At 48.4% G+C, this 14,116-nt stretch overlaps 6 protein-coding genes, besides 1 other annotated feature; 3 read left to right on the forward strand and 3 right to left on the reverse strand.

The window, feature by feature from the left end:
• Nucleotides 1–847: 847 nt before the first annotated feature.
• Nucleotides 848–1,357, reverse strand: FFUJ_11388 (uncharacterized protein; the record flags this gene model as incomplete). The annotated part of the gene is made up of 1 exon (XM_023570280.1): nt 848–1,357. The coding sequence occupies one exon, from the start codon at nt 1,355–1,357 to the stop codon at nt 848–850; it is 510 nt and encodes a 169-aa protein (XP_023437415.1).
• Nucleotides 1,358–3,086: 1,729 nt separating this feature from the next.
• Nucleotides 3,087–4,152, forward strand: FFUJ_11389 (uncharacterized protein; the record flags this gene model as incomplete). XM_023570281.1 has 3 exons in its annotated part: nt 3,087–3,254; nt 3,304–3,657; nt 3,709–4,152. 3 exons carry the CDS (start codon nt 3,087–3,089, stop codon nt 4,150–4,152), a joined length of 966 nt encoding a protein of 321 aa, XP_023437416.1.
• Nucleotides 4,153–4,338: 186 nt separating this feature from the next.
• Nucleotides 4,339–4,410, reverse strand: a tRNA (tRNA-Gln).
• A 1,079-nt stretch (nt 4,411–5,489) lies between these two features.
• On the reverse strand, nt 5,490–6,733 carry FFUJ_11390 (probable cellulase precursor; the record flags this gene model as incomplete). XM_023570282.1 has 3 exons in its annotated part: nt 5,490–5,855; nt 5,905–6,339; nt 6,386–6,733. The coding sequence occupies 3 exons, from the start codon at nt 6,731–6,733 to the stop codon at nt 5,490–5,492; spliced, it is 1,149 nt and encodes a 382-aa protein (XP_023437417.1).
• Nucleotides 6,734–8,037: 1,304 nt separating this feature from the next.
• FFUJ_11391 (related to laccase precursor) lies at nt 8,038–10,083 on the reverse strand (the record flags this gene model as incomplete). Its single annotated transcript, XM_023570283.1, has 1 exon — nt 8,038–10,083. One exon carries the CDS (start codon nt 10,081–10,083, stop codon nt 8,038–8,040), a length of 2,046 nt encoding a protein of 681 aa, XP_023437418.1.
• A 425-nt stretch (nt 10,084–10,508) lies between these two features.
• Nucleotides 10,509–11,852, forward strand: FFUJ_11392 (related to acid phosphatase Pho610; the record flags this gene model as incomplete). XM_023570284.1 has 2 exons in its annotated part: nt 10,509–10,770; nt 10,822–11,852. 2 exons carry the CDS (start codon nt 10,509–10,511, stop codon nt 11,850–11,852), a joined length of 1,293 nt encoding a protein of 430 aa, XP_023437419.1.
• Nucleotides 11,853–12,455: 603 nt separating this feature from the next.
• On the forward strand, nt 12,456–13,223 carry FFUJ_11393 (related to proposed vacuolar iron transport protein; the record flags this gene model as incomplete). Its single annotated transcript, XM_023570286.1, has 1 exon — nt 12,456–13,223. The coding sequence occupies one exon, from the start codon at nt 12,456–12,458 to the stop codon at nt 13,221–13,223; it is 768 nt and encodes a 255-aa protein (XP_023437420.1).
• Nucleotides 13,224–14,116: the final 893 nt, after the last annotated feature.

Consider the following 14,116-nt stretch of genomic DNA (forward strand, 5'->3'; position numbering starts at 1 on the left):
TCGACAAGCGCAAGTGGCGTGCCTCCAGGCCAAGACTTTGACATGTCGGGATTGGCTACCTTTGAGTCCAGCATTCAAGAGGCTTTTTTATCGCTACAAGCTTCAGTCTGCTCTAGAGGCCAGAGAAGGAAGGTGATTCATGCTACCGCGTGGCAGAGGGGGGAGGGGGAGGGGAGGCCAGGTCAGGTCAGGGGTTGTGCAGTCTAGACCCTGACGAGTGAGGGACCGCGATTTGAATGCTCCGTGACAGGCGTGATAAAATAAACGGGCGGATAAAAAAGAAGGGGTCTCTGAGCCAGTCATTCTCTGTACGTGATAGGTTTGTCACCCAGTAACATTTCGCAAATCAGCCTTATCACTCTCACCTAAGATCTCCTCTCTCCACTCCATAGCCCATTCATTCATCTGAGACCTTCGAGACTAACTAACCTGCACTATTGAATAGCGCTCCGACGTCGGCAATTAACTTTGGCGCCATCACATCACGGTCCAGGCCAAGAACAGAAATGTCGCCTAGATCCCTTTTCTGGAATGACGCCGCCCAGAAGCCAAGAACTCTATTTACGTTGGTCTTTTACACACACACACACACACAACCAACTGATGGACTCAACTAATTTAATCTACCCAAAACCACGTGGTTGTGGATGGCAATTAAACTGCTTAGCACGCCGCACGCGCACACGACTCCTTCGTCCAATTCGATCAAGCCCGCAGCTGCTGAAGACACGGTAACGTCGCAGATGCCAGCTACTAATTGGAGCTTACTGGCTTGTTTCTTACTGGTCTTATGTCAGATGCGGCACGGAATTTACACGTGAAAATAATAATAATAAAGGTACAGTACTCACAAGATCAATTGCTTCTCTGGGACTTGATTGGGGAGGTTCAATTGGTACAGGGAGTATATCTGCGTGATGATCCCGCAGACGCCAGCGGCAAACCATATCCGAAACGCCCTGATCTCCAACCGTCTTGCACCTTTCCAGGGGATAAAGCCGATGCTATTGGCGATAGTCGCGTTATCAAATGTCAGGTATACCGCTATCAGCAGCTGTCGAATGACGGTGACGTATGCTAGGAAATAGTCCTGGTGCTTCCGCGTCAGTGCACCAGTGGCGGCGCAATTGAACTGCTGGATGAATCTGCCGGTCCGGAGAATCTTTGCCGTTAGTGCTAGTTGTTTCATCAGGAGCTGCCACCGCTGGACTGAGGCTATCGGCGCGTGGTTTCGGCCGAGAAGCCAGGCTGTTGTGCGGGAGGAGAAGATTAGTAGTTTGAGGAGGATGTCGCGCTCGGCGGTGGTGAAGCGGACGGCGCTGAAGTTTGAGGCGATTGTTGTTACATTGTTGACCATTTTGCGCGCGGTGAATACCGTACTGCGGAATGAGTGTGAAACTGTAAGGTTGAGGTGAAGCAGAGGCGGTGAACTGGCTGGGTTTGCGATACGCCAACAGGGTCGAGTAGCACGCCACCTCTTTGGGACGCGGAGAGCGTATTCTAGCGAGTCAACTCGTCGACTTTCTCGAACATGAAGAAACATACCTCGGCTCCAAGATAAGAAGATCTGGGATTAAGCACATTTCAGATTGACGATAGTGGGTCATGACTGAAGGGCTTCCGCATTTGTTTAGCAAAATCAGTCCAGAAATTCGACGAGTATCGATCAATTGATGGGGCGATCTTACGAACATCGCATCTCCCGTAAATCTTACTATATCTTGGGATAAAGCTCATTGCATAATACTGATTTGAGCGTTATGGTGTGTAACAATACTTCTGCCCCCGAACTCTAGGGTACTTCTCGCTTTGAACTTCAGCGGTTGTCTTGCCCATATCTTGAGAAATAGTGGAAGCATGTTGAACTCTACCATATATGATAAAGAACAAGCAAGTACAATGATTCTAATTTTCTCTTGACGTCTTATTGTTCGCAATGTATCTACCCTGACAGCAACAGAGATTCTTGAACACTCATCCTCGACATTGAAGCATACCTCGGATCGAGCACCCAAAGCAGCACGGCACATCCGCAAATAGTAATAGACGTTCTATTTCCATCAGTCGCATATCACATAATATCACGACATCTATAGTTGGAACATCACGAACTCATTGCTATATCAAGTCTTCCCCGTATCTCCATGATAGCGAGACCGGACTTCGGCGGCTTCAGACGCATCGAGACCACTGTATCCGGGCTCCACCGCCCACGAGCCTCGGCTCGACTCGCCAACCCGATAGCTTGGATACAGCGCGGAATTGCAGCGCCAAATTTCCACGATCATGGTGAAGCACGATTCGAGACATTGGCGGTCTTATTCCCGTATCTTGTGGCAGTGGCTGAAACTTGCCAAGGCGAGAGCCTAAGGCATGGAAAACGTCTAGCGACTCCGTTTGTATTTTAAGCTTATAACACTGTCCACGATCGGCAAGGCAGACAGACACGTGAGTAGGATGAATCGTAAGTTTTATACGGATAATTGGTACGGCGATTATGTATTGTGTTCCATTATTAGACGCGTCGGGAAATAAAGGAAGTGATCGCGTCTTACATGCATGGAAGATCATTCGCGCTGATTGGTCTGCTCGGTTTTTGATACAGTCATTGTGGATGATCGCTGATCCAATTCTGGGGGCCGAGGGGGCCATTTAAAAGAACAACAGTCAAAATTACAACTTTTTAAACGTAGATAGCACTTTTTGTATTGCCACTTTAAAGATTCATCTAATCGCGATGCAATCGGCGTGGCACAGAGGCATAGCGAGTCCGAGTCCGACGAAGAAGGCTGATATATGAAAACATCACAGCCCACTTGGCACATGAAAACTCCATTGATCAACAGGAATGCTACCGACCGTTTCAAATGCTGCCCAATCATTAGTCTATTACCATTCTTAACGAGATTAAACCCACAGTAAGCTGCCAAGATGCTGTCCCCATTGGCAAGTCTGCCAGCTCAGCCCTACCCATCGACCGAGTTCCTCCTCATCCTCCATTTCTTTCTCCTCTCAACTTTAATTCTAGCTTGAATTTTCTTGCACGTGTATTTATTTATTCGCCCTTTTGACTCCACTCGCCTGCGATGCCGACCCTCGAGCCTGCGACTGATCTTGACTCTAACGTCTGGTATCAGCTCTCTGAGTTGGCTGTCGATGATAATGATGGGGACTTTAAGTCTATGCTTCAACCTACCGCGCCCGGGGGTGACTTGAGAGTCGGGGCTGCTAACAAGCAGTCATACTGGCAGTTCGTATGTTGATCACTCCCGCGAGTCAAGTCGAGATACTAACATGGTGTAGCAAAAGATAGGAGACAAGCCCGGACGATACCAACTTCGATGTTCAGATACGACCGTCAAGAAGCAACTATCCGTATGCTACCGGCCGGAAGTCATCAACGAGAAACTCCGCACAAGGCCGTGCTTGATGCCCATTGAAGACAGCGAGATGCAGCAATGGGATATTTCGCTTTGGGACTCTGATACATATCGGTTGACGAATGTCAAAAACGGGACGAAATGGAACTTGGACTGTATTCCTAATGGGCCAGTTATCTTGAGCTCTGACCTTGAAGGGGAACAACCGCGGCAGCATTGGTTGATGAGTAGTGTTGGACAGGTTAATAATGAGATGTACTCTACGGTATATACTGCGGTAAGTCAACAAACTGTGCTCATACATGACCGCCGCTGATCGATGCCATAGCCACCTGAGTCGACAGGTGAAAGCACCGCTACAGCTGGCACAACAGGCTCCGACTCAACAGCCGCAACCGCCACTGCCGACTCAAACAGCGACCCCAGCAACACCAACAGCGAGAGCAATGACAGTAATACTAGCAGCAGTGGTCTCTCAACCGGCGCAGTCGCAGGTATATCCGTCGGCGTCACACTAGGCGTCGTTGCGCTCGCACTAGCAGCATTCTTCTTCTGGCGCCGAAACAAGCGCAAGTACCAAGTCGCCGGTACGGGCTCACCAGACTCTCCCGGAAAGCTCGATAATTCTTCCATGGCTGTGTCGCCTAATCCCGCGTACAGCTCTGTTTATTCAGCTGAGAAGTACAATACTTCGCCGGCGGCTGAGATGATGCATGAGCAGAGACCTGTTGAGCTGTCGACTGGCCAGCATCAGAGACATGAGCTCGCATAGATGGGAGTCACATTCACCTGTACATATAGTAATAATGCAATTCAGCGATGTGCATGATACCAACACTGTATAATACATAATTAATCACGTTCAATTGACCTAGACCAAAAGCCCTCAGCGAATAATTAAATGCAAGAAATAAAAATGAAACTGAGCTTGCGACAATATGCGGAAAGTGCAAAAGAAAGGTCTCGGAGGGAGTCGAACCCTCGCTGGCGGAATCAGAATCCGCAGTCATAACCGTTAGACCACGAAACCATTAGAGGTATGACCTTGATTGCTGGAAGCGGAAAACTCAATTGCTACCTAAGTTTGCTACCCTATACAAACGCGTCTTGGCTCCACAACGCCAGGCGGATGCTTCCGTTGCCCAGTTTTGTTCAACAGTCAATTAGTTAGATCTCGATTTGCTCGTCATGAGACATCAAGCCATTATAGCACTTGAAAGCTGATAGTAATAGTGTATCAGGATCAGCAATATTATTGTGCTTATGGTAGGCACTTTGTAAGAAGCACTGCCCTTGAGAACAACATTCTCTAATAACGTATGAGGCGCGTGATGTGAGCCATCAGCTGTGTGGGGTCTATCAACTCAAAATAACACTCTTATTCTCTAACAACGGTGCTTATGCACCTAAACTGGGGGTAGGATGGGTCGATTCCTTGAAAATGATAAAAACATCATAGATATCTCAAACTTAATAGAGTCACGCGTCTGCCGATAGATGCCAGAGTATGATGCCACTTTGCATGCACTGAGAGTCTAGATAAAGCGTCTGATAAATACTAATAGAGGTTCTGTTGTCTGGAAATCTATTTTAAGAACACAGTTTATTTGGCATAAAGCATTAAGCGACGTAGATGCGATTCCATAAGATTGAAGTTTATCAAGTGTTACTAGAACCTGAATTCCATTTGAGTAGATCGATCAGCGTGACAGACTTTCATTAGATGCTTTGGATAAATAACTTCTTGACAGTTTGGTAAGCTCTATTAGATAACCACTTATTGCTTTCAGTGCTTCTTTTCAATCAGAAAGCGTTATTGCTTCTGTGAGATCACGGTCACATATCGCGTATAGTGTTTCAGTAAGCTTTACCAAACGCAGAGGCAGGTGTGAACTGCACAAGAGCGTCATTGTACATTGAGCATCAGATTGATAAAGAGTTGAAATATCATCAATTTCATAAAAGTTGCCGGGAACATCCATAAATGGGAATCCTAATTGGCGCCTTTTGTATAATTCCAAAGCTCTTGTTACTCATCTGCCTTGCCCAACTAACGAACACCCAAACACTGTTGCCTCCCTATGCCTCTCCGCGACTCAGCATCTCTACTTAGATATAAGTCTTGAGAAGAGAGTTGTAGTACGTGTAAGCAGTGCCACTGGGAGGCTCAAAGCTGTACATGTAGTCACCCCACCAAGGACCAGCAGCCCACCAGGTAACACCCTTCCAAACATCAGAGTTCTCCTTGAGGTAGTCCATCATGTTCTTGACAGCAGTCTTGCAGGTGTCGTTAGGGCCACCGGCGAATTCACCGATCATGCCGACCTTCTTGTTCTTCCTCAACCACTCGGTCGCAGCCTTGAGGCGCTCAACTCCAATGGTGGTGGAGACACAGTTAGGTGAAGTGCCGGAGCTGTCAGAGTCAAGGTACTGGTGCATTTCGTAGACGATCTTGTCAAGAGGGTCGGTGAGAGCCTGGTGACGTTAGCTAGGTAGTTAATGTATAAAGAGGGGGAATGTATACCTTCATGTTGTCGTTGACATCGGGCCAAGACCAAGCACCGGACCACTGGTTACCCTCAACAAAGATAGTCTGAGTAGCGCCGGCATCACGAATACCGTTGATGGCAGCCTGGTTCAAGTTCAGCACAAGAGTCTGATCCATGGTGTTGTACTCGTTGTTAGTGTCAAAGATGATCTTGCTGTTGCTCTTGAACTGGGTAGCAAAGTTCTTCCACCAGGTCTGGAAGTCAGAGGTAGAAGTGATGATCTTGTTAAAGTAGCGGCCGTAGTTGTGAGGGTCGAGAATAACGTTGGCGCCCTTGCCGGTGATGTGATCCACGATTGTGGTGAGGTTCTTCAGGTAAGCGGTGTCAAAGGGGCCGGTTATGGAGCTGGGGTTCGTGCGTTCCATGCGGAGTTGGACGCGGAAGGTGTTGTAGCCCTGAGAGATGAGGGTCTGTGCCATGTCAGTTTTATTCTCACCATTCCAGTGTTTGACTTACATCAACGGCAGCGGGATCAGGGAAGATGAAGTCCTTGCCCCAAGTTCCAGGCAAATTGCCCTCGCCAAACTCACCACCCGCCTCGTTAGTACCGACCCAGAGAAACTTTCCATTTCCAGGTGTACCAGTAGGTGTACTGCCACCACCAGTAGTGGTCTTGAGGGTCGTGGTAGGCTCCTCAGCAGTGCCGGGGATGCACTGACTGTACCACTCATTGACGACAGTGCACTTGTAGCCGGAGACGCAGGTCTTTGAGCCAGTCCAGTTGTTTCCACCGCATTGGGCCCAGGCGGCGTTTTGGGCGACCGAAAGGCCGGTGAAGAGGCTGAGAGCGAAGAAGGACTTCATGATGCTGGTTGATCTGAATGCACTTGTCAACTGAGGAGTTTGATGAGTTGAGGGATTCGTGAATCTTTTATATCTGGCTTACTGGGGTAGGAAATTGGATCCTAGCCAGATCGGGAGTATATCTTTCGACGATGTCGGAATTCGTTGCTCGACATCCGTCGAACCATAACTGGCGTCACTAAGAAGAACAAACCGTCAATCATCCCGTAAAAAGCCAACTACCGGCCCGCGATCCGTAGCATTCTCCGGAGCTTTCATCCGCCAAGCCTTGGACAGTCCATCGAACAATCATCTTGAGTATCCGGAAGCTTCCTCCATCCGGGAATCATCAGTCAACCGATCCGTAACTGACCACGGAAGACGTGACTCCGCGCTATGGAAATCACGGGCACATGATCAATTTTAAAAGTGCACCTATGTAGTATTAACCAGCGGTAATGTAAGGAGACATGAGCCGTGTTTCTGGGGTCGAATCGTGGCATTGTGTGGGGATCGGAGGTTGGTCCTCCGAGGCTGTTTTGAGATTGGAGCGATGCTCGGGTCTTCGGAGACAAGGCCCACGGATCCGTCACTGAAGGATTAATTCTAATAACACATTTCGAAAAGATTAATTGGAGAAACACACGGTCGCAAATAATACTCATGGCAAGTTCGCGATTGTTGCATTCGCAACGTCTTGGGGTGCGAGATCGTGAAATCCCGTCACCTGTCAACCTTTACCTCAACCAAACCCAAGTATACCCAATGCAGGGGTAAAGAAACTTGATCACTCCTTTAACTTTTATAATTTGAGATTTATGCGTTACTGTGGAACAGGGCTTGTCTGTTTCACTCTGTGCATACGCGATTTCAAATCTGTTGTCAAAGGTGCAATTCCAGACAGGTGAAAGCAGTCTAAACTTGAGAGAATGGCTGAAAAGCACTCATAATATCACTTGGTGAGCCAGAAATGAGTTTCTTAAGACGCCACGCTTAGAGACTGTGTTATTTGTAGTCACAGATCCAGTTCCAAACCATTGCCTGTTGACGTTGAGCAGTTCAGTGTCCATCACGCCGGAAAGAAGCCCATATCTCAAAACCGACTTCCATTCTTTCAGACGGGTAAATGTTGTCAGAATGGGATATAATAACCCTCTCGTAGTCACATGGCCTTATCTTCCCACCTTGTCACTTAAAGTGCAGTGTTATCAGTGTCTTGGCTTCGTTGTCAAAAGCTACTCGACTATTGGAAAGAACCTTCATCCAATTAAAAATCCTGGAACCAAAAACGCCATATGCTACAAAAGGTCGAAACCCCCTTCCTATCACCTGAACTGTCCAAACCAAATGCTATCATCCGGCCTCATCCCTTTCATAACACCCTCCCTACTACACATCCCCCTCTCCTCATCACCAACCTTCCAACCCTTCATGACCTCCGGCCTCACCAACATCTGCATCAACATTCCAGACTCAGCATGCCAAGTATTATGACAGTGAAATGCCCATAAACCCGGATTATCTAATACAACTCGAATAACAGCCCAAGCATATCCCTCGACTGTAAGTGTATCTCTCCGTAGTGGGTTTTCCAATAAGCCGTGTGATTCTAGGTACTCTGGTAGATCTGCTGCGCTGGGCGGATAGCCATCTCGGCCTTGTAGGAGGACGAAGAATTTATGGCCGTGGAGATGGAAGGGGTGAGCTCCGTCGTCGAAGTTGTTGATAGAGATGTCGATTGTTCGAATGCCAGTTGTTTCCAACACAAATTCCTTCGGGCGTTCAAACACCTTCTCATTGATGGCGATGGGATTCTTGGCAGACGTACTCTGTAATCCACTGTCGAGGAATCGATGTAAAGAGGGATGCGTTGCGTTAGCATGCCAAGTCGATTCATTGAAGAACCCTCTTGCCAAGCGCCAATCTCCTATCTCAAAATTTGCACGAAGAATGATGACTTCGTCTGCTGGAGGTGGTGATACAACTTCAACAGGTCGAAGGGCGGTGGTGTTCAGATCGCGACAGATGACCTCAATCGCATCAGGCCATTCCTTGCTCATTGGCTCTTCAGAAGCTGTCTTCTCGTCCTTGCCAGTATACCGGACGATGGCCCTCGTTTCAGACTGAAGACGTTCATTCTTGTTCTTGAAGCAGTGCGTCACCATCCTAGCTCTCATCCAGAACGTCGAAGCCGTTGTAACGTTTGTCTCAAGCACCACGCTATACCGCTGTGCTGGAAGGACATTTACTCGATGGATTGGTTCAGGATGAACGTCTGTGCCATCGACTTCAGTGACGTAGAATGGGTGCTCGTCGAATTGGATCTGAAACTCTGCAAAGGCGCCGACGTTGATGATGCGCAGTCTATGACGCTTCCCAGCTTCAAGATCTATCGTCGGTATCGCGATGTCCGTAGTGTTACACGCCCAACCCTTAAAGTCCTCACAATCGCGAACATTCCGCCCATTGATAAGACCGTTATCTGGTACCGGCTCGTTGTTTTCCTGATCTGGAGCAAGATACTCCATCAAAAGCTCTGATGTCAGGTTATGGTAGTGATCCTGAACCATAACAACTCTATCAGTCGCGTAATCCATCTTCTGCAGGTCTTTTTCCTTCTTGGAGTGAACAATCATCGGCCCAAGCAATCCATCGGACGCTTGTGCGCTATGATGCGCATGATACCAATACGTGCCCTGCTGGCCCTTGACATCAAATTTATAAGTAAAGTTTGAGTTTGGCGCGATGGCGCACTGAGTAATGCCAACTGTTCCATCCATATTATTCGTGCCGTTCTGAAACATGCCGTGGAAATGAATAGCAGTCGCATTGACGGCCTTGTTCTCAACATGGACGATAATGGTATCGCCTTCGTTGCACTCAACGAGAGGTCCGGGATATTGATTGTTGATGAGAACCATTGGTCTGAAGACGCCATCGGGATTGAGAACGGCGTCGTTGATGGTCCAGAAATACTCTCTAGTGGTTGGAGGGGAGTTGACGTCCCATGATGAGGAGAGAATGTATTGTTTTGTATCGCGGAGTTGAGGTGTTGAGGGGATTGGTTCTTGGTGTTTGATTGTCTCTGGCGTTGGAGCTGGTTTGCTTGGCTGAGAGGGTTTTGGATGCGTTTCTTTGTGGGTTGAGGACTTGGCCTGGAGGTTGAGAGTGACTGCAGCCAAGAGGATAATTGAAATGAGACCAGCTACAGCGACGAATATCATCAAGCCCTTGCCTTTTGGTGTTTTGGTCCTCGATGAAGCTTTCTCGACCGCTTGCTCTGACTTCAAAGCAGCCTCATCACCAAGGAACCACGTCCCCTCACCATCTCTCTCATCCTCCTTCACCCAAGGCGATTTGATCTCATCCATACTTCACACTGAACAAATTGAAGAAAAAGCCCACGTTGTCATGTCGTTCGTTCAAAAGAATAAACTCGAGCTCCAAGATGAACCCTCAATGCATACTCCACCCACCCAAGCAGGGATCTTCTTAGCGTGACGTTAAATCCGAGGAACCGGAAGAGTCGGCACGCGAGCAGAACCCTTCTGAACCCCCAGACACACTCACACGTGCCCTGCCTATGCAGTCCATTGGCGTTACATTATCCTGAGAGCTATTACAAAAGTTCAACATGATTTACACCAACGACGTTGCGTTGACCGACGGTGGGGAAACGCACGGCACGATATCCGTGCAGTTTGATCTGCATTCCTATATGAAACCCAATCACGCTGCTGCCAATTGAGCGTCGATCTCTAGCTCAAGTTCAAGTTTGTGTCTGAATTCAATCGTTATGCTCTTCCAAACTGCTACCCTCTTGGCCGTCGCTGGTCTGGCCCTCGGACACTCTTATGAGCCTCCCAAGGAGCATAAGCAGCACAAGCATGAGACTGGCTGGGAGACTAGCTACACTGCCACCGGCACCGCTGAAGTCGCTGCTGCTGCTGCGACTGCCAAGACCAGCAGTCCTACTTCCAAGGTGAAGGGCAAGGCATTTGATCGCATTGCCATCATTTACTTTGAGAATGAGAACTACGAGAAGGCTTTCGGTGACCGTAAGTTTCCCCTTCATCAATTGATCACAGGATGAAGACTAATTGGTGTAGCCAACTTTACTTGGCTCCGCAAGAAGGGTATCACTCTAGAGAACTACTTCGGAGTGACCCATCCCTCTGAGCCAAACTACATGGCCGCCATTGCAGGTGACTACTTTGGCATGCAGAATGACGACTTCAACCGCAACCCGCGCAACGTCTCTACTGTGATTGATCTACTCGAGCACCGCGGCATCTCCTGGGGTCTGTACCAAGAAGACATGCCCTACTCTGGCTTCGAGGGCTTCTCCTGGGTGAACCACCAGAACGGCAAGAATGACTACGTTCGCAAGCACAACCCAGCTGTTCTCCACGACAGCATCGCTACCTCTGAGCAGCGTCTTTCTCAGATCAAGAATCTCTCGCTCGTCGATACCGAGAAGTCCGTTTTCCATAAGGATCTCAAGGAGAACAAGCTTCCTCAGTGGATGTTCATCACCCCCAACATGACTTCCGACGGACACGACACTTCCGTTACTGTTGCTGGTCAGTGGGCTCGTACTTTCCTCGAGCCCCTTCTCGAGGACAAGCACTTTATGCAAAACACTCTTGTTCTTGTCACATGGGATGAGAACGAGACCTACGCTCGTCAAAACCACATTCTCGGCATCCTTCTCGGCGACGCAGTCCCCAAGCATCTCGTCGGAACCAGTGACAACAGCTTCTACAACCACTACTCTGAGATCGCCACCGTCTCCGCGAACTGGGGTCTCGATACCCTTGGCCGCTGGGACGTGGGCGCCAACGTGTTCAAGCTGGTTGCGCAAAAGACGGGCGACAAGATCCGAAAGTGGAAGTCTCACAAGCTGGACAGCTACTTCTGGAACGCCTCGTATGCCGGTCCTTTCAACACTAACGGTGGAAACAAGGAGTATGTTGCCCCCAACTTGGATCTCGAGCATAGTTTCTCTGGACGCAAGATCTTTGAGCCTATTCGTAAGGAGTGGAAGAAGAGCAAGAATCCTACTTACTACAAGGATACTATTGAGGTTAACGATGGACTTAACCCCCCTAAGGGTTATGAGCCTGCCAAGTCTACCTAGATTTCTGTATAGATACTCGGTGTAATCAGGACAATGTAAATAGCATGAATTCTATGATATCAGTCTAAATAGAATAAATAGCCAATTATACGGAGCCCTAGCCTCTAAAATCCTTAGCTAAGTCCTCTGTGCTGATTTAAGCTATCAGCCACAAGTCGCTACCGAATCCTCATAATGTTTCAATAAATTCGTGGTTCAATTGCCAAGCACATGTTAGATCGCCAAGTCAACGGGCCGAACGATCCATCCATTAGCCTTTCTTGCTCCAGGGATCTTTTGCACTAGGACACCATCTCCCAGGGGCAGACGAATCAAATAGCGCACTTTGGTCAGCGGTCGCTAGCGCGTGGCCGACCTGTAAGATCGCGGCGTTGTACCATGTGCGATGTAGATCACTTCGCTTGCGGGACTGTTTTGTGCTGCGGTCGGCAATATCATGCCGTGAGCTATCCCGTCTTGTCACCGATGAGATGCATCGTGGGATGGAATAGGAAGGCACGTGGGAGGTAGCAAGGACTTCTGATTCCACGCTTTTGAGACTTTCTTCCTTCTTACATCTTCGTTTGTGACCTCGAGGTTTGGAGATAAGCAACCTTGTTCAAAATGAAGTCATCACAGAGTCCAGCATTCAAACGCTTCCTATCTGACTTTACACTCGGTTTCTCAGATGGACTTACAGTACCTTTCGCCCTGACGGCTGGGCTCAGCTCGCTTGGAAAGACGGATACTGTCATCACTGGCGGATTGGCAGAGTTATGCGCTGGCAGCATCAGTATGGGAATTGGAGGATATCTCGCAGCACGAGACGAATGCGCACCTTGCAAACCCAGGAACAAAGACTTGGAGAATTTAAGGGAGAGCTACGAAAGGAATAGCGAAAGCGACTGCATGGTTGAACAATCCGAGAAGATCCAGATGCAAGCGGAGGAGCTGGTACGGCAACACCTCGAGCCTTTGGACCTCCCGAGTTCAACAGTCACGACAATCCTCAACACGATTCAACAAGAGCCCTCAGATCTCCAACGCGTTGTATCACGCTTAAACACGTTAAAAGATGACGTATCGCCGTCACAACCAACACCTCAGTCGCCAATTTTATCTGGCCTCTCGATATCGCTAGGCTACACCATCGGCGGCATCATTCCCTTATTTCCCTACTTCTTCACCAGCACAGTCGGCCTCGGTCTTCAATGGAGCTCTTGTCTCTGTCTGTTGGTATTATTTGCCTTTGGAGCTGGAAAGAGCTACATCCTACAAACAGGAGATGCATCAATGCGGTCGTGGATGATCGAAGGGTTTCAAATGTTGATCCTGGGTGCTTTGGCTGCAATAGCAGCTGTGGCGTGTGTCACCTGGGTTGGAGCAAATTGATGGGTGCCAGGTTATTGAGAGTTCATACAGAAGCATTCACGCAGAGATGGGCGAATAAGGGCTAAGCATTTGAACTAACTTTGGAATCGACGTCGTTCAAAAAGCACAAGAGACAGTTTTACTACATAACTACGAAAGTGTAGTAACCAACAACAACCAAATGACCTATGTTACTTTCAAAATGCAGACCTTAATGTATCAAGACTCCTAAATCCACTCTTCCTCCTCAGAGCAACAACGCGATGAGATACGACTTCTTCGTGGGGTATTCGCCATCCACAGCGCCATGCAAACCAAAAAGATATGACTATCCATCCTATCTCCCTTTATCACGATATCAGATTGAGACTCCTCCATGAATTGTAAGATATGCTCGTGGAGGAACTGTCTTGGCGTGAATCTTGGTGTCGGCGTGTGCCTTTCGAAAATGTTGAAGTGAACTTGACAACCTCTTCTTCTGCTTCATCCCCGAATTCCTCGATAGTCCCCATTCATGGCAACTTGTGAATCTGGCTGGCTTAGCTCCCTAATCAGTGCGAGTAGTTCCAGATAAGAACCCTTCTGTGTCGCCGGTTCACGCTTTGGACTGGCCAGAGACGGCACGAAATAAGTCCATCGTTGAATCTTCTACGTGATTCCGGGACTTTCCATTTGACTTGTACTTGGCCCCTTTGCTAATGACTCATACCTTCATGAGCTCTGGCCTCATGATTCCTCAAAGCATAAGTAGGCTGACTTGATCCAGCATTCTACCCCTCTTTCCAGCTGCTCCTCTGGTTACCATTTCCAAAACCGTAAGTCTGCCCGCCACAATACACAGGTTCTGTTTCTCTCAGTCCTTAAATAAAATCACCAAAATCACCAGAGAAAGGGAATAAGTCACCAGCCTTTTC

The sequence above is a fragment of the Fusarium fujikuroi genome, chromosome FFUJ_chr11, assembly GCF_900079805.1.
Source record: "Fusarium fujikuroi IMI 58289 draft genome, chromosome FFUJ_chr11".
In the NCBI taxonomy this organism is placed as follows: domain Eukaryota; kingdom Fungi; phylum Ascomycota; class Sordariomycetes; order Hypocreales; family Nectriaceae; genus Fusarium; species Fusarium fujikuroi.